The sequence below is a fragment of the Pogona vitticeps genome, chromosome 4 (genome assembly GCF_051106095.1).
Source record: "Pogona vitticeps strain Pit_001003342236 chromosome 4, PviZW2.1, whole genome shotgun sequence".
NCBI classification, from domain to species: Eukaryota; Metazoa; Chordata; class Lepidosauria; order Squamata; family Agamidae; genus Pogona; species Pogona vitticeps.
In genome coordinates, this window is record NC_135786.1 from 212,737,173 (window position 1) to 212,756,006 (window position 18,834).

At 42.3% G+C, this 18,834-nt stretch overlaps 2 protein-coding genes across 4 annotated transcripts in view; both read left to right on the top strand.

Annotated features, from left to right (window-relative positions):
- LOC110074761 (neural-cadherin-like) overlaps nucleotides 1-15,723 on the top strand; it is a 69,090-nt gene extending 53,367 nt beyond the window's left edge. Inside the window, 9 exon segments of the mRNA XM_072999133.2 lie at nucleotides 913-1,054; nucleotides 1,530-1,710; nucleotides 3,583-3,749; nucleotides 6,590-6,854; nucleotides 7,216-7,396; nucleotides 8,744-8,997; nucleotides 11,181-11,335; nucleotides 14,987-15,209; nucleotides 15,212-15,723. Of these exon segments, the coding sequence (XP_072855234.2) occupies nucleotides 913-1,054; nucleotides 1,530-1,710; nucleotides 3,583-3,749; nucleotides 6,590-6,854; nucleotides 7,216-7,396; nucleotides 8,744-8,997; nucleotides 11,181-11,335; nucleotides 14,987-15,209; nucleotides 15,212-15,327 (1,684 nt within the window). The 3' untranslated portion in view covers nucleotides 15,328-15,723.
- Nucleotides 15,724-16,778: 1,055 nt separating this feature from the next.
- Nucleotides 16,779-18,834, top strand: part of INTS8 (integrator complex subunit 8) — a 30,623-nt gene continuing 28,567 nt past the window's right edge. For 2 of the 3 annotated variants that reach the window (XM_020785299.3, XM_072999138.2), the window contains exons 1-2: nucleotides 16,779-16,936; nucleotides 18,127-18,332. In XM_020785299.3, the coding sequence (XP_020640958.3) occupies nucleotides 18,203-18,332 (130 nt within the window). In that variant the 5' untranslated portion in view covers nucleotides 16,779-16,936; nucleotides 18,127-18,202. The remainder of the gene's footprint in view (nucleotides 16,937-18,126; nucleotides 18,333-18,834) is intronic. The other variant, XM_020785300.3, reaches the window with a different exon arrangement.

Here is an 18,834-nt window from a genome sequence, read left to right on the forward strand (position 1 = left end):
CCTGTTACACTGTCATATCACCAATGTGGAAATGAAATTCAACTGTCCATCTAGTTTGCTTCTGTGTGTTGGAACAGGAAGGAATGTGAGTCATCTTGTCCTTTGCTTCAAGCCAAGACAAAATATATATATTTTAGCCCAGCCCTGACTGAAAATAGGATTCCTAGCTCGGCTTGTTCTATTTCATTTTATTTTTAAAATGAATTTATTGTCATGCTTTTTAGAACTAATGGTAAAGCAACAGTTCACATTAACCTGAGGAGGGAAGGAGAATTCATATGTGAAGCTGACTCATTTTGCAAACCCCCAGAGTGATTCCTATGATTTAGTGATTTGGCGATGTCCTGAGTTGGGACAAGTGGTAGCTTTTGCCAATTAAAATATAAATGAACTAAAACTGACAGCCATTCACCAGAAAAAAGAACAAAAGAAGAAGAAGCTTGAATCTCAAAATGCCAAAATTGAGGTTTCTATTTAACTAATATATTTTGGCCCTCCATATGATTTGGGGTCTTTCTCAGGGAAGTTTTCAAAGCTTCACAAGATCTCCGTCAGAATTGCAATAACACCTTGATTATTTGTTCTTGACAGATATCTCATTAGGTTTTCTAAATTTCGTGAAGAAAAACCTCAGAGCATATGGAGGGCCAAAATGCATTGACTAAATAAGAATAAAATATACATTCTTTGGCATTCTGAGATTCATTCTCCCCTTTTTTTTCTTTTCAGTTAAAGCCAACATCAAATTTCCATACTTAAGAAAGAATTCTTATTTTGGTTGACAGAAACCCCCAAGTACAAATACAGCACAACTTGGTTGAGTGGGGATGCCACCTTTGTCAAAGAATAGAAGTTTCCTTTGTTTGGCTTCCACTGTAGGCTTCTAAGATTTTTGCTGTCCATCTCTCTAAGCTCTCTTTTCATTAATAGATTTCTTGATGTCCACCAACCACTCCAATTGGGTGGTGTTAAGAAGGCCCAGCCATACCATACCTCCCAAAAGCATTTCAGAGGATTTATTGGATGTATTCGAAACATTATCATTGACAGCCAGGTGAGATCATTAAGAAGCTGTGCACTACAGTGGGGTCTCAACTTACAAACTTAATCCGTATTGGAAGGCAGTTCTCAAGTCGAAAAGTTCTTAAATTGAATCTGCATTTCCCATAGGAATGCATTGAAAACCATTTAATCTGTATCTGCTCTTTTCGTCCATAGAAACTAATGGGAAGCTGCTATTCCGCCTTCTGCCACTAGAGGGGGATAATTTTTTCTTTTTTCCTTTTAACCTAAGATGACTTAGCTTTTAAAAAAAGGGGGGGGGGAAAGAGTTCGTAACTCAAATCTAAGTTCGTAAGTCGAGTCCATATATTTCTATGAGAGCGGTTCGTAAGTCGAAACGTTCGTATGTCGAGCCGTTCGTAAGTCGAGACCCCACTGTATTATCTTATTCCATTCCTTACCTAAAACTAACCATAGCCATTTATCTTGATTATTTTTGCTTATTATTTTCTACACCCGCTCCACAGGTATACAATCTAGAGCACCCTGCTGAGTCTCTGAACAGTGCGCCAGGATGCTCTCTGACAGATGGACTGTGCCAGAAAGCTGGAGTATCCTCCTGTGGCACCCACGGCAAGTGCATTGGTGACTGGGATTGGTTCAATTGCAAGTGTCTCGCCGGCTATATGGGATCAAAATGTGACAAAGGTATGATTGGCAAGGTGGTAAAAGAGGAGTTCTAAGGAAAAGGCTTTGTGATTAAAGGAGCAGATGCAGTGTGATGTAAAATTGGTTCAATGTTTGGTTTTAATAAGGTGGGGTTTTATAGCTTTACAATTAAGGCTGTATTTTGCAGTTTTTTTTCCATAATTTTGCAGCTGGCATTATGCTGAAGAAATGAACCTGTGCATATTTTACATAGGTGTGTGTACTTTTATTTTGCTCTGATTACATAGGTGTTCAGAAATGGGAATGTACAGTATGGAGGATATGAGATGCTCTGGACTGAGTATGTATTGTCCTTTTTAACAGGAATCCAGAGCTAAAATATTAGTTGTTTTTTATACCTTTAATATACTGTATTTGGATTTTCAAACCTAATTTTTCTTTTTAAAACTAAGTTATTTCTCATTGCTTTAATCATGATACTAATGTGTCACCTTCGAGAATAAATAAATAAATAAATAAATAAATAAATAAATAAATAAATAAATAAATAAATAAATAAATAAATAAAAGGAAAAGGGTCCAACAATCACTGCAAATAATCCCCAAAATACAATGTTTCAAGAAGTAAGTGAAATTACATACAAAATATTCTGCAATAACCAGCAGTAATATTGATTTGTGAAAGAAATGTTGTTATGCTCTTTATTACCGCCCCCCAAAAGTAACCCATGACAGGTAGCACTATTTGTAATGCATTAATTTCAAACTCTGTAAGAATCAAGGAAATTTAAAAATCTTGATGGTGGCCAGGATCACTAACATATCTCAGTGATGGCTACCTGTTCATGCAGGCTGCATAAACCTTGCTCCTGGGTTAGCACAACCCATGTCTTATTATTTTGTTTTGACAGCAATCTGGTACTATGATCTGACTTGAGCAATTCTCTTTTAAGAGTTTGCCAGAAACAGAGACACATTCTGTAAACCAGGGGTGGACAACTTCAAAAGGGCAAAGGATCAATTTTCTGTCTTCAGGTTCTTCTGGAGGCTACATGGATTTCCAAAAATGCCTGATCCTCACAGAACGAAATTTGAGATATATTGCTGGTTTTGAATAAGTTAGTCATTTTTTTTCTTTGATGGTGGTATTGTTGTTTAGTTGTTGAGTCATGTCCAACTCTTCGTGACCCCATGGACCAGAGCACGCCAGGCCCTCCTTTCTTCCACTGCCTCCCAGTTTGGTCAAATTCATGTTGGTAGCTTTGATGACACTGTCTAACCATCTCGTCCTCTGTCGCCCCCTTCTCCTCTTACCTTCGCAGTTCCCAGCATCAGGGTCTTTTCCAGGGAGTCTTCTCCAGCTTGTACTTCTGGGAGTTCTCGGTCCACATACTGCTGAAGCCTACCTTGTAGGATTTTGAGCATAACCTTGCTACCGTGTGAAATGAGTGCAATTGTACGGTAGTTGGAGCATTCTTTGGCACTGCCCTTCTTTGGGATTGCAATGTAGACTGATCTTTTCCAGTCCTCTGGCCATTGCTGAGTTTTCCATACTTGCTGGCATATTGAGTGTAGCATCTTAACAGTGTCATCTTTTAAGATTTCAACTGGAATGTCATCACCTCCACTGGCCTTGTTGTTGGTGTGGTGGAAAGTGATAGGAAGAGGCTCTAACCCATTTGAAAGGTGAACCACAGTTCTAGAGGCTTCAGGAGGAGTTGTATACCATTTTTGCTGGGGAGAAATTGAGCGGGTGGGGGGGAAGAGATAGGATTAAATGGGCAGCTATGGTGGGCTGCAGTTCAGCCAGCTGAACTGGTGTAAATACACAGGGAAGCAGCTGGAAAGAGAGGGAGGAAAGCTCAAATTGTTACAGGGTTTTATTACTCTTATGTGTTTTCTCACCTTTAGTTCTTCCAGAATGGACCTTTGGAAAGGACAGCTGGATTCATTATGAACTGAAAACTGCATTTAACGCTTACAATACATATGCCCAACTCTCAGTGCGTACCAGAATGCCCCACAGCACACTTCTGAGTATGACATCTGTAGATGGAAGTGGATACATCAGAGTTGAGGTAAAAAACAATGTGCAAGCCTCTCTTGATGGTTATGGAAATTTCTGGCTGGCTGGAGGGAGTAACAGTTTTGGTCTTGTTATAGCACAAACAACAAAAGGGGTTTTTTGCATCCTGAAGAATAATTACAGTGGTGCCTCGCACAGCGAGGTTAATCCGTCCCGGATTAACCCTCGCTGTGTGAAACATCGCTGAGCGGGGCAGAAAAGCCCATTGGAACGCATTAAACATCGTTTAATGCGTTCCACATCGGCTGAAAACTCACCGTTCAGCGATGCTTCCGGGGTCCGGCAGCCATTTTCGTGCCCTCCCCTCGCTGAACGAGGGCACGAAAATGGCTGCGATCAGCTGTTCCGCGGCTTCAAAATGGCCGCCGGAACAGCCAAAAGGGCCGGGCGCAGCGTTTTCGCGCCCTTGGTAAGCAAGGTGAGAGCGCGAAAATGCTGCGCGCAGCCATTTCGGCTGTTCCGGCAGCATTTTCGCGCCCTCCCCTTGCTTACCAAGGGCGCGAAAACGCTGTACCCGGCCCTTTCGGCTGTTCCGGCAGCCATTTTGAAGCCGCGGAACAGCTGATCGGCGGGTCGCAAAGCGAAGGTCGGTAAGCGAACCGCTTACCGACCTTCGCTCTGCGATTTTCGCCCGTTGGGGCCATTGCTCTACGAGGCGCTCGTTGTGTGAGGCACCACTGTAGTTTCATTTGTCACAAGCTTAAGTAGGCTGCAGTCTGTTCCATTAGAAGCACTTGCATCCAGTAGAAGTGGGCTGCCCTCCACAAAAACATATCTCAAGTAAAACTATTGGGTTTACAAAGATATTACATCACTCTTTTCCCTTCCTATTATTATGCTGTTTCCCACCCCACCAAGATGTCAAAGCAAACTGAAGCTTCACAACAAGCCGTGATTTATTCCTGAATGAAAACAAAACTTGACTCATTACCTGAATGTCTTTGTTGGAACAGAATTCAAGAAACTTTTTTGGTCTGGGGAGAGGGGATCAGATTACTTTCGAGAAAAATGGGGTTACTCTATACCTGCCCTCTTTAACAGCTTCTCCTGGAAACCATTATGCAGAAATGAACTGGAGTCTGGCTTTGCCTTTATGACAGCATACAAGTTATGAAATGGAAAGGCAAGAGGAATCCTGAAGACAAATTCTTTTTCTTCTTCCTCTTTCTCTTTCTTTTCCTTGTCCTCTCCTACCAGAGGCTGCATGTCATCATGGCTATTTTGACTTTGGATTCACCCAAGTTCACAATAACTTAAAATACTCATATGTCTAATGTTCTGACATCTTTTGTGGACTCCTACCCTCTGCATTAGATGCCTCTCATGAACTGGACTGTATCCCTGGATATCGGTTTATAAACTAGTTGGGAGGTAAATCTAAGTTTACCTCTTTGATATTTCCAATTGAGACCACTATGTGCCTCTCTCCCTTTAAATCTTTTTCGGTGTAGCTGCAAAAATGTGCTGTGAAAGTAATTTACTTTGGGGTTTGTGCCTGACCCCAGCCAAGGCAGCCTCAGCATGGATGTTGAGGTCCCCCAGCACCAACAGCCTGGGAGTCCTCAACACCAGGTCCAAGTCTACCTCCGTCAGCTCAAGCAGGGAGACTGTTGGTACGCAGCAGGGTGGGCGGTACACCAACAGAATCCCTAATCTGTCTCGTAATCCCAACACACAATACAGGCCCTCAAGACCTCCTCTCAAAGGGATATGAAGCCTGGTCAAGGAAAAATAGAACTCCTATAGACTATAGCAACTTCCCCTCCCCGACCCTCCAAGTGACATTGGTGCTGGACCGAGTACCCAGGTGGACACATCTGGGAGAGGGGAATTCCAACCTCCTCTCCTACCCAGGTCTCAGTAATGCATGCCAGGTCAGCACCCTCATCCAGAATTACATCATGGAAGAGGGCAGTCTTATTTTGTACTGACCTGGCATTCATCAACAGCACCGTGTGGCTCAAGGGTTTGCTGATATGGTCACCTGATACCATCTGGTTGGGGGTGGGACTAGAAGAGGGGATAGATGTAAGGTATGTAACCTCTCTTCTCCTACATGGGCATGTTCTACCCCCACCACCATTCCTTCCCCTACCCAGCACCACCTCAATGGCTGCCCCCTCCAACACCCTCCCCCCTTCCTGTTCCTTCAGGTCCACTGTGGGTCTCTATGCAATCCGATGGCAATTAATAATAATAACTGTTAAAAACAAACACACATCCTTCTAATGCTCCTTCTCCCCTCCAAGCCAGGTGGCCGGTGCCGAAGATGGGGTGGGGCAGCCAGAGGCAGCAAGGAGCAACAAGGGCCCAGTCCTTCAGGGACAAGGAAGTCCAGGCCAGAAACTCCCCCCAGGACACTGGGGCACCCAGTGCCTGAGGGACGGCAGATAGCACAGGCGACTCCCCCGAAGGCAGGCACACTGGTCCAGCAGGGCCCTGGCACAAGCTTCTGGCTTTTACAGCCTCCCTCCCCTCCAAGCCAGGTGGCTGGTGTTGAAGAAGGAATGGGGCAGCCCGAAGCAGCAGCAGGGGCCCAGTCCTGCAGGGACAAGGGAGTCCAGACCAGAAATGAGAAAAACAGTTAGCTTAGTAATTAGTGATCTTTGAAACATTATCTTTTAACTGCCCAGAGTAGGTATGTTCTAGATGGGCAGTATATGTTTAATTAATTAATTAATTAATTAAGTGCAGTGTCTGAGAACTTTAACCAGTGTACAGAACAATAATTAGCTTCAATTGAACACCCACATATTTAATTGTACATGTCTTTTTAGTACATGTCTTTTATAGAATGATACGTGAAGTCCATGCTTTTCTCTCTGCCTCCAGATCATTGGTGGACATTTTGGTGTGAGCTTCAATTTGGGAGACAAAAATCACACTCTTCAGTTAAACACTGTGCGCATAGACAATGGCCAATGGACTGAATTAGTCCTAGAACGTTATCACAATGAATTTTCTTTGCGTGTCAATGATGGTGGAGGTGATCATGAAGTGTCTTCTATTCTGGGATCAAGTGGCTGGTTCAAAATGGATTTGGCAAGCATTGTGCTAGGAAACCACTTTGCTAACCATTCAGAAAGTGACTTCCAAGGTATGTGGTGTGACTTATAGGCAAGAAAGCCATCAGAAATTCCTGCTGTCTACTGAAGAGCGTTAAGGATGTGTCATTTAGGGTTAGCTCCAAGAAGTAGCAAGGTTAGGAATTTGCAAAGGTCCCCAAGACTCAGCAGAGGATTCATCACCCTAACAGTGCTATGACTCCTATCACATCCTAGCTTGCTACTAGGATTAGAGGCAGCTGTCTTCTGCTATGCCAGCTAGAGGATTAGTAGCTGCTCTTGAAGACCAGTTACCTTCCTAGTTCTCTCATGTCCTAATCTTTTCCAGCTGTCCAAACCAAGATCCTGAAGATTATATAGATCTCTTTCCCACCTGCATTTTTTTTTTTGCAGGCTGTATGAGGGATGTTCATCTGAATGGCCAGCCTCTTCTTGTGGATGGTAAAAGCACTGAATACAGCTTTGTTGTGGAGCAGCAAGGCATCACCATAGGTTGCCATTCAAGTGCATGCAACAGTCAGCCCTGTTATAATCCTTTCCACTGTGTAGACCTTTGGAGGAAGTACGAGTGCAGGTATGTAGACGTATAATGTTTTGTTTTCTTTTCCTTTTACAATCCTGTGTGTGCATGTAAAGGAAAATGTCTCGTTTCCTAAGACATCAGAACACACAAGGGATGCATCTGTCTTGAATGTCACTAGCAATATAAAGTTCCATAATCAATTTTGTGGTTATGAACTGAATTTTAGCTATAAAGCCAAAGCTTGGAAACATAACCTTTTTTTGAATTACAATATCCATAACCACTTACCCCCATAGTATGGATTCTGACAGTTTTAAAAAGTAACTTTAACTAACTCTGTCAATCCCCACCCTTTATTGTGGCTGCACAATAAAGAGTTCTTGGTTTTGAGAGGGGAGAAATCCATGGATTTCACCATACCATGTTTAGCATGGGAGCATGGTACTTGCGTATAGGCAGTACACATGAGGTTGAGTACATGGACAGGAGCCACCCTATCCCCTTCTGTTGCCATATGGAATGAATTCCCTCTTCCCACCCAGAAAGCTTTGCTGCTACAGTTAGGAGCTGGTTTCTCTGGGATATATCATCTATATCTGGAAATGTTCCATACAACTAGCCTATATTGTGTCACAACCATGGGTCTAGGCCACAGACAACAATATGCTACCTGCAGGCCCCAGGGCAGTTTTTGTAACAATTATAAAACAGTGTTGTGTCAGCTCAATGAGGCTGGACAGAGTCACACTATCAAGCATCATATGCTCCTCGCTATGCTATGAAGTGATACATATGGGTGGCTCCCTTTGGACTTCCACCTAATGCTGAGACAGTGCAGGAAATATTGCATCTGTCACATTACTTTGCAGGACAGAAATGGATGGTGCTTTTGTGGGACCAAGCCTAGTCCTTTAGAACTGCTTAGAGACCCAGTTACATTCCCCACTGTTTCATCGGTGACAGGGATGGGCAACATGCAGCCTCTCTAAATAGACCCCCTCACATGTGCCACCACATTTCACCTGTAATTTGTTAAAAGCCATTAGAACAAACAGAAAATCTCTGTTTTATAGGGGTTTTTTCCAGTGCAGTGGCAAACTGTGTAAAACTGTGTAAAACAAATGTTTATTTCTTGTTTACTTGGATTTTTGGCAATTCACTGCAAGAATCCACTGGTTTGCTAGCAATGCGCAGTCCACAACTTGTACATAGGGTGGGGGAGTTCATCACTCTGGCCTACAAGATATGCTCATTCCCACTAAAGGTCTCAGGGGCTGCAAACTAGATCCTTATGGCTTTATCCTAAGAATATCGTTTCAGCTCTCACTTCTAAACATTGCAAAATGTTGACTGTATATTTTAGTTGCCTCTTAAAAATTGGTGGTTTTCTCCATTCAGGTGCCCAGCTGGCAAAGTGGAAGTGACAGATAATCTCACAGGCCTTAAACAGTGCACCTCCTCGCCCTGCGGCCATTGGAACTGTAGAAATGGCGGGACTTGTGTGGCCCAGTCCCGGGATAAATATGTCTGCCAGTGTCCTGAAGGTTACAAAGGAAAGTGGTGTGAAGTCAGCCCTGTGAAAGCAGGAAGACCAGTGGGACTCAGCTCTGGTTCCATCTTGGCTATCAGCATGTGCCTGCTTGTTTTTCTAGGTAGGAAACTTTGGCCCCTCTACTGTCACCCTATTACTGTATGCTGTGCTATTGACAATGAGGACATTTGACTTATCAGTCCTTGCACTGATTAACAACTGTGGTCATACAGATACTCCATATGGATTAGGCTTCATCTTTCCTTTCTTATCCCTACAATTATTTTTCTCATGCACACCTCCTCCATATCTGTTTGCTGAGATTGGCCCACATGTTAGGCAAAAAGGAAAGCTCATGCCTAAGTACATATAATTGGCCTGCAGCAGGAGGCATTCCTAAGCAATTTCATTCCCACACTGCTGCCCAAGATACTATATTTTTTTTTCTGCAACACTCCAGTCAACATTGGGCAGATGGGTCCAGGAGTTAGCATTCCAATGTTCCACACGATCCAGAGCAATATGGTCTTGGGGATGCTGTGGGTAATTAAAATGGCAGCTAAGACTGGTCAGTGCTCTTACTGCCTGCCACTGTCACCAAATGAACCTACCAAAGATCACTGAGGGGCAGTGTGCCAGGCCCCCTGCCTCCTAGCTGGAGCTGGTTCGAGCTTGGCTGCATGCTTGCATTGGCCCTCCTGTGTTTCACTCTGTACAGGTAACAAAAACTGCTCCACAGTCTCAGAGCACTCCTAGAAGAAGGGGATGGTAAACCACCTCTGTGTGCTCTCTATGTAGGAAACAGTGGGAAATGGTTGCCATGAGTCAGAATTGATTTGTCAGGAGGAAGAACCATTTGTGGAGTTGCACAGCAACCATGAGAAATAATCACTTTAATTAATTCATTTATTACACAAACCCCAGTTTTTTTCTTCCACTTCATTATGCTTTATTTAGTATCAGTTCCATCGTGGTAATCTTCAGGTCATATTTACTTGCCTGTAGCAGAAGAGGAAGGAGTCTTATCTTTTGGGGCCATAAATTAGCATAGTCAGTGTGACTAGAAATCAATTCCTTTATTTTCCTTCCTCTCAGATAAATGCAAAAGCCAGCCTTCTGGTCAAGGGCACCTGCTTTGTAGTCATTTTGCATTCTGTTCCTAACAGTTGCGCTCATAACAAACATTATTTGCTTTAAGAACCAGGGGTGTGTCAATTCTGAGAAGCATGGTTACATTCCACCCACCCACTCTCAGTGACAGCCCACAGCATTTGTACTCTCCAGGCTTTTGTGAATGAGCGACTATGGACGCTTGAACAGATCAGTTTCTGACTGCACATGTGCTTTTCGCACTTTATGTTTATTCAGAAAAGATATAAACAATATTGTTACAGCTGTGATCCAGAGTAATATACATGCAGAGCAATACCTGTTATCCAGTAAGTCATCTGGACCCTGGGATGTGCCTTCAGATTTTTTTGGAATCCAAACCTCAGAATTATGAGAATTCTACCCTGCAGATCCAAAGTTCCAAACCTTCAGACAGCTACATTTTGCTGAATTGGAGCAGGGCCTGCCTTAAGAGTTTTCTTCCGGTTGGGAATTTTCTAAAAAGGAAGTTACTGTGGTGCTTTTTGGGAGGTGTGCTCTCATTGTCTTTATAGAACCTAAAAGGCAATGAGATTGGCTCCAAAAGAAGTACAATGCCAAGAAAATCCAAATGGCACATCCCTACTTGCTATCTCTCACAGCTTGGCAGTAAAAGAGCACTACTTGAACCTGTTAAGACTACCACATTAGTTTTACTTTATACCTAGGACTTTGAAAACTATGACACAAACTAACTTGGCTTTCAATGAATAGATTCTTCTGAAATTAGGCTAAATGCCTGTCTCCAAAAAGCATACATGTCTCCAAAAAGTAATGACTTGAATAATTTTTAATACCACTTTTAATCTTCATTAAAACAGTGTTTTACTTACTGTGGGTATCTTATTTACTCAGGATTGGTGAAAGGCCAGAGAATGGCCAAAATGCCTTCTATTTAAATGTCCTAGTGGATTCCTGTAGGTAAGTAAAATACTCTTTTAATGAAGCTTGATATTAACATACAGATGATTCATTACCTTCCTGAAGAGTGTATTTTGTTTATTGGACCCTTAAATTAAAACACTGCATTCCTTCCCTTTAAGTGCTACCTTGTTTTATCTCAGGTTGCTTTCATATTCTAGAAATGAATGCTGTTAAGTATAACATGAAAGAACTGTAACAAATATGTCTTCTTTCTCCCCATCCTCCCACCAGGTTTATTAGTCTCGTATACTGTGTGGAGTCAGTGGGGGAGATCAGGGTTTCGGAAAGGAGGAATTTACCACATTCCTGAGGAACATGAAAGTTGGGAAGATGTTAGAGAAAACGTCTTCAATTATAATGAGGAAGGAGGAGGGGAGCATGACCTGGTATGGTTTTGCATGATCTGGTATGGCATCGCTACAGCATTTTAAACTCATAGTAGCCCCAGTTCAGAAATACACATCAGAGATGTAGATGAATAAATGGGCACGATTGTGAACCCTTTTGCCAGGGAGAAGGATTCTGAGAAATGACCATCCTATGCATTTCATGACTGTACCAAAGAAGAATGGTGGTTCTTCTAGAACAGTCGTACTCATAGCCTCCGGCTGTTTATGGACTGAAATGTCCAGCATTCACTACCATTGCTTATGCTGGTTAGGGATGATCAGAGGCATAGAGTGCCACACTTCACCCATCCCTATTATTATGGGACTGCAACTTCCATTAGCCTTAGTCAATGTAGCTAATTAACAACAGGGATGGGCATCTATAGTTGGAGTTATATATATATATATTTACTTGGAAGTAGTAACCTCTGTTTTCACCAGTAATTTCTGAGAGTGAGCCCTAGCAATTTTTAATGTTAATACTAGAGTCATACTCAAGAGTCAGAAAACTACATCATCTAATCCAGTGGTTTCCAACCTTGGGTAACCTAGGTGTTCTTGAACTGCAAATCCCAAAAAATCTGGCCAGCACAGCTGGTAGTGAAGTTTTCTGGGAACTGCAGTCCAAGAACACCTGGGTTACTCAAGGCTGGGAACCACTAATCCATTAAGTGACTGAAAAACCTCCTATTGTTTGGGTCTAAATAGATGTTGTATGAAACACTAGTGTGCCATGGTATGTGAGTGATTTGCAAAATATAGGCTGCAGATTCGGCATGCATACGAGTAAAGGTGCAACTACATTGGGGGGAAAATGGGAAATGGTAGGGGTTTGGAGTGAGCTGATTTACATTTTTTTTCTGTTGATCACAAAATACAAAGAGAAATGAAAATCAGCCCAGAATGTCCTCCCATCCCTAGTTTCCCCTGTGCTACTGGGGCTTCTACTTTTTAAAACAATTGATACATTTGCATTGGTTAGCTAAGATGAAGCAAAGCCTCTTAGAAAGTCTCTGTTATATTTTCCTGGATTTTTTTTTGTACAGTTAAAGATGAGCAAAACCTTTCTCAGGAAACCTTTTTTTTTACAGCTTAGAAATTAATTTCAAAGCCAGCAAGGCTTGAAAAAAAAAAACAGCTTGGTGCCTCCTTACACACACACACACACACAGAGAGAGAGAGAGAGAGAGAGAGAGAGAGAGAGAGAGAGAGAGAGAGATGAGGAGGAGGAAACAGCAGCAGGAAACCTTTGTTACAGCTTGTTTAGGCAGTTCCTTTTAGCCGTGCCTCCTACAAGGCTTCAATAGAGCTGCAAATAAGGTGCAAAACAGGGCTTTTCTCCTTTCTTCCTGTGTGGCTACTTAAATTGAACAGACCCAAACTCCTCCAGTGTGACTTCACAGCAAATGTACACAAATGAATTTGCATTTCCCTCACTGTGTAGTTGCACCCTAACAAGAGTAAGAACTGGTCTGGGGGGAGGTAGTGTGTGTAGTGGAAGATGAAAGCCATAGCTGGCTTCAAAAGTTCTGATGAGAAAGAACTCTTTTCCCCTGATGTTTATCATTGACATTTGTCCCAAACTCCTGTACCCTCCAAAATCCTGGCCTTCATCCTTCCATTTAAATTAGTTTGTAGTAAATATTGAGATTTTTTGTAAACCAGGAATGAGGGACTTCTGGTTTTCTGGATGTTGTGTTTTATAATCCTTGTTAGTCTCAAACACTACAGCTAACTGAATTATGAGGCTTGTTTTCCAAAATATCAGGAGAGCCAGAGGTTCCCCAGTCTTGTTATAGGTTTTCCTCATGTCATATATTCCTTAACTTGTTCTTTTTAAAAAAAAATCATTGTCCCTTCCCTTTGAGTACTCCAGGACTGGCTCCAGGCAATTATGAGCTGGGCATTTGATGAGGGCAACCAGCAGAGATCTACGACTCCACCATTCTCCTTTTGTGCTGAGCACTTTCCCAGCTTTTTAAGTTCAATAACAGGATGAGAGGATTCTCAGTTTGCATGACCTCCTTCTTCCAGGTTAAGGGGGTCAAGGTTGCCTTGTCCAAAGGCCCCTCCAAATCTATGAGCGGGGCCTGGAGTACTTGCAAATATTGTTGGCCACAACATTTCAAAGAAGAGGTAAAACTGAATACAGTGCTTTCAGCTGAGGCTAAACCAGTATTGAGTTTAAAAGGTACTTACTACCTCTCCTGTCGTCTTGTATATTCTTTTTTTTAAAAAAGAAAAGAAAAATGGGTTCTAGACATTTTAATTGTGTTGTTCTTTATTGTTGTTGTCTGGAATAGGTTCAGGGTCTTGTTTTAGCTCTGACGTTTTTCCAGATTCTTCCAGGAGCTTCTGAAACCTTTTTCATAACAACATTCCAAGCTTGAGAAAAGTGATATGTACTCTAATGTAACTCAATACAAGTGCATGGTGTGAGGAGGTTCTCTGTCTCCTTTGGGTGGCCCCTCATTTTCAGCGGGAAATAATAAAGGCTGAGTCTTTATAACTTTAACATTTTGAACTTTATTGTCTCCAACGTCCACCAGCACTTCTCTTGACGGTAACATAGGTTCCAACAGTGTCAACTGGCCATCATCAACATCAACCAAACTTTTGTTATAGTCCCAAGAACTTAATGGTGAAGTACCCCATACTGCTCCCTGGGTACCGATCGCGGGGGTGGGGCACTCCTCATCGCACAGATCGTCCCACAACATGAGTGCCTTATCCACCCCCTTTCGTCTGGTCCTTCAGGAAAAGGAGCTGTCAAGCTCTCCCTCTCTCGCTGCAGCTCAGCCTCTCGAGGAGCCACGATAACTGTCCACTCACAGGCCACCATCCGCTGAGGCCTTTCCTCCTTGGCTGAAGGGTCCGGCAGCAGCCCTCCCACTTTCAAGTTCGGGAAATCTTTTAGAAGGCCCTGATGTCGAACTCTCTCAAATGCCTTCCTTCTCTCTTCCCGCTTCTTCCTCTCATATTCCTCTACCACCGTATTGAACCAGACTATCCCCTCTTCGTTTTTATACTCCTCCCATACCGGTACTTCTTGCTCCTCCCATTCCTCTTCAGCTAGGCATACCTCCAACTTTCCCACCCTTTCCTCAACTGTCAAAACCTTTCCCTTTCCATCTCCACTTTCACTGCTATCCCGATGTTTCCCTTCTTTTCTATTGGTCTCCATTTTGTCTTTCGCGGACGGCTCACTCTTTTCCTCCACGCCTTCACACATGGATTTTGGGTCCACTGGCTAGGAAGCCTTATGAAGTTTTACCCAGAAAATATTTATAGGAAATTGATTTGATAATGTGTATTTGGTGGACGAAGGGAAAGATTATATGTAAAATGTTCTATGTCATCTTTCCCTCCACACTGGAGCTTAGAGAATCAATGTGGCTCAGTGGGCCAAAAATGTAACTTAGATCTACCAGACTCAGGTTCATGTCCCATTTCTACTACATCCTGCAAAGATCTGGCTTTATTGTGTAATCTCTCGAGCCAATAATTTCTCTATCTTGTAAAAATAGGACAAAAGTAATTAAAAAACTGTAAAGCATTTTACAAATGAAGAATTTTAAGAACAGAAATAATAGTGTTTTATTATTAATAAAATATTCATTTTTGTTCTTTTTTCCCCTTTACTCTCAGAGTGCTTATAATATAAATATGCTAAAGAAACCTCTACCAAGTATACCTCCATTTTCTTCAGGAACTGCTGCGCCACTCCTCAGATCACATACTGGAACACAAAGAAACAGAACTGGAAATTCTGCATGCATGGTTCCCAGTGTCCCAGATGTAAGACATTACATGTCTCAGATAACACAGGATGAAGATAATGATTTGCAGAGGCTTCCAGAAGACATGACACATTGTATTGCCTAGAATGACAGGGCTCTTTGCATCAAAGTTTGAATTCCTTAGACATCTCCAGCACAGAGAAAGAGTTAAATGACAATTACCTCAGTGAATGGGGACCCAGCTTGTAAGGATAAAAGAGCTCTAAGAACTTCAAACTGATAAGTTATAAATATGGACTCATGAACATAACAGACCTCTGTGAGATGGACCCTACTCCTAAAAGGACATATTTTAGTATTATCCTATTTATTAATTATGTTTATTTGGAAACCATACATCAGTGTGGTTGATCTCCCCATTCACTGATCTGAATAAAAGTTTTTATATGTGTTGAATAAATATAGAGAAATGTTTTTCATGAAGTTTTTTGTTTGCTTTGAAGCTAATAAATTTTGTAGTATTGAAATCGCATAAGCTACCTCTAGGATGTCAATTTTAAAACATTCTGTATGTATAACTACTTAAATTTGTGTTGTGTTCTCTTATAATCCCATTAAATTAAGTTTTATATAGAAATCATACAATGTATTTGTATACTTGTTTAGTGTGTCTGCTTCTTTTGATTGACCTTCATGCTAAAGCACTGTGATCTGCTTGTGACTACATTTCACTACAGTTGTGTGTGGTGGGGTAGGGCCAGGATTTGGGAAAGTTTGATTTTTGGACTACAACTTCCAGAGTTCCCAGGCAAAATCACTCCTTAAATATCTAAGTTTGAATGCCCTATTAGGGTTCTCACAAGTCAGTTCCGACTTGATGGCACATATCACACAAGAAATAAAAGGTGTAGAATACCAGTTTAGGATGGGATTAGCAAAGTGTACCTCCAGATACTGCTGGACTACCAACTCCAAGTATCTTACCCTTGGCTGTGCTGACTATAGCTGATATAGATGTTGCAATCCCAAAACATCTGCAGGCATGTAGTGCATCCACTGCTAATGCAGGTCCTAACAGGAATCAGGGGAATCCAAATAGCACATTCAAAATTGCCACTTACTTGTTATGTGACATCAAATGACCTCCGACTTATGGTGACTCTATGAATGAGTGATCTCCAACACTCAACGGCCCTGGTCAGCTCTTGCAAACTGAAGCCTGTGGCTTCCTTTAGGGCATCAATCCATCTCATATTTGGTCTTCCTCTTTTCCTGCTGCCTTCCACTTTTCCCAGCATCATTACTGTATCTCTCCCAGAGAATCCTGTCTTCTCGGGATGTGCCCAAAGCAGGGCAGCCTCAATGTCAACATTTTTGCCTCTAGAGATAGTTCAGGTTTGATTTGCTCTCTAGGACCTACTTACGCTTTATATAGCACAGTAGTGCACCAAGAAGAGCTCCAGGGTGTTCTTTCACACCTTTGTAAAGCCCGCCACCCTATTATTTACACTCGCTCCGCAAACATAATTTGACTGGGAACGTCAAACAACAGTTTGCGCAAAGCGCCCTCCCTCCGAGAGCCGAACGTAGAGAATGAAGCCCCGCCTTCTTCCTCATCTGGCGAATCGCATGAGAGGTTACCTTCTTGCCGTCTGCTTAGTGGCCTAAATCTGAGAAAGGAGGCGGAGCAGTAGCGGTCTCCGCTTTCTCTTTTCCCCTCTGTAAAGCAGAAGAGGCGGTGCAAAGGCAGAGGAGCCGGGCGGCCGCCGCCATTTTGGGTGGTGGGAGGGGTTTTAAAAATGCTCTTGTGAGGGGATAAGGACACCTCCGGGGAAGGGAGTAAAGAGGGGGAAGAAAGGTGAGAGGAAGGAGCGCTTTTCGCGTCCGTATGTGCACCCGCAGGCATTGAGGAGAGGAATTTAGGAACGAGAGTTCATACGGACTGGGGCTTTTGAGCTGGAGGAATACTAAGAAGTGGCAGTGAGGTGGATGAAAGAGCGCGAGAGGGGTGAAGGAGGAGCAGAGACCGGGAGCTATAGGACCTCTGCAAGAGGTTTTGCCCCCCCCCCCCAGTTTAGCCACAGAAAAGTAGTACCCATGGAATTAAGCTGTTAAAATAAGAAACGGTGGAGAGGTTGGAGCAGGAGTAGATTTTTGTAGAAAAGGACGCCCAACTTAATTTTGAGATTGAACACCAGTTCGTGCTCCGAGTCATGTGGCTGGAGGTTCCGCGTTCTTTAATTGCAGTTTTTCTGGATCTCTGGCCTAAACTTCCCATTGTCACAAGATGCCAAACTGGTGGACGTGGAGGTTTCTAGGGACACAGACAGGGTGCATCCTAGAGGCCTGACATCTGCTCCCCTCTGGGGTGGAAGAGATTCTGGTGGGAGCATCCCCTGGCATTTTGATTTCCAATTACTGTAAAGGCTATGTTGAGAAGTTCCAACGGAGTGGCGGTGTTCGGGTGTTAAAGCAAAAGCAATTAAAAAAAAAAGTGGAAGGGGTGGCAGGGGTCTTGTGGTGTATCAGCTGTGTGTCAAACATTTGTGAGTTGAAACATTTTAACTTGAGTGGCTTGGTGTTTAGGATTACCTGCTGTGGGAGCATGAGTGTGTACTAGAAAAATGGAAACTGGAGCTGAAAGTTTACGGACTGTACTACTTCTGCATAAAGTCCATGGTTTAGTCCTGATTTTCCTTGTACATACATGTGTGCACACCTTTAATTGGGTTTGATGTTATGATATTTGTTTTGTAGTGCTGAATTAATGTTTCTATTGTAATTATGTTTTATTGTCTTTTTTATGTTACTCAGAGTGGTCTCTAGCTAGATGAGGAGTATATAAAATGAATGAATGTACAATTCATTTTATTTTTAAGGCTCTTGCATTCATTTGGTGCACACATGGAAGGCTTCCGTTCCTTTCTTTCCTTGTTTCATTTGTATAGTGAAGTTCAGTTAGAATGTGATGCTATGTGAATTAAGGCACATATCTTATGTGCTATGGAGAAGTTTTGTACCAATATAAGCAAGTTGCTTTTCAATCAGGGAAATCTGGCACTACTCACAGCGCCACCACATCCCTTTAGATTGCTCATCAAAACTGAAAAAGCTTCAGGAGAAGATGAGTGTAGAAGCTGCTGACCGGGAGGCTGCTACCTCTAGTCGACCATGCACACCTCCTCAGACCTCCTGGTTTGAGTTCTTGCTAGAAGAATCTCTGCTGGAGAAACATTTGAAAAAAGCTTATCCAGGTTAGTAATTGCATGCTTTAATTACAGTTTTTATTTCTGTTAGTGACTGGAAGAGTTGAAAGGGCTTGACAAGGTGAACAATATTTTAAGATTCTCCTTAATCATATAAGAATTTTTGTATCACACTGACCTACGTTTATTGTCTCTATAGAAAATTGCAGTTATGTGTACAGTTGCTTAAATCCTATTGAGATCAGTGTATTTGAGTGTAAAAGTGATGATACACATTAAATTATTTTATATGTGAGTTCATTTGTACCTATACTTGCATATCAGTATTTCTGCAAGCACATATATATGTAGTTGCGATTTTCTGTAGCTCCTTGACCATAGCGTCATTAAGTTGGAAATGGCCTGTAAGACCATCAAGTACAAGTCTCTGCTCAATGCAGGAATTTTTATCAAAGCAGATGAGGTGACAGAACAATTCGTAACTGTATAATGTGTTAAATGACTATAAACACACAGGGTTACAAAGTTAAATGTTAAGTGTTTGCCACTT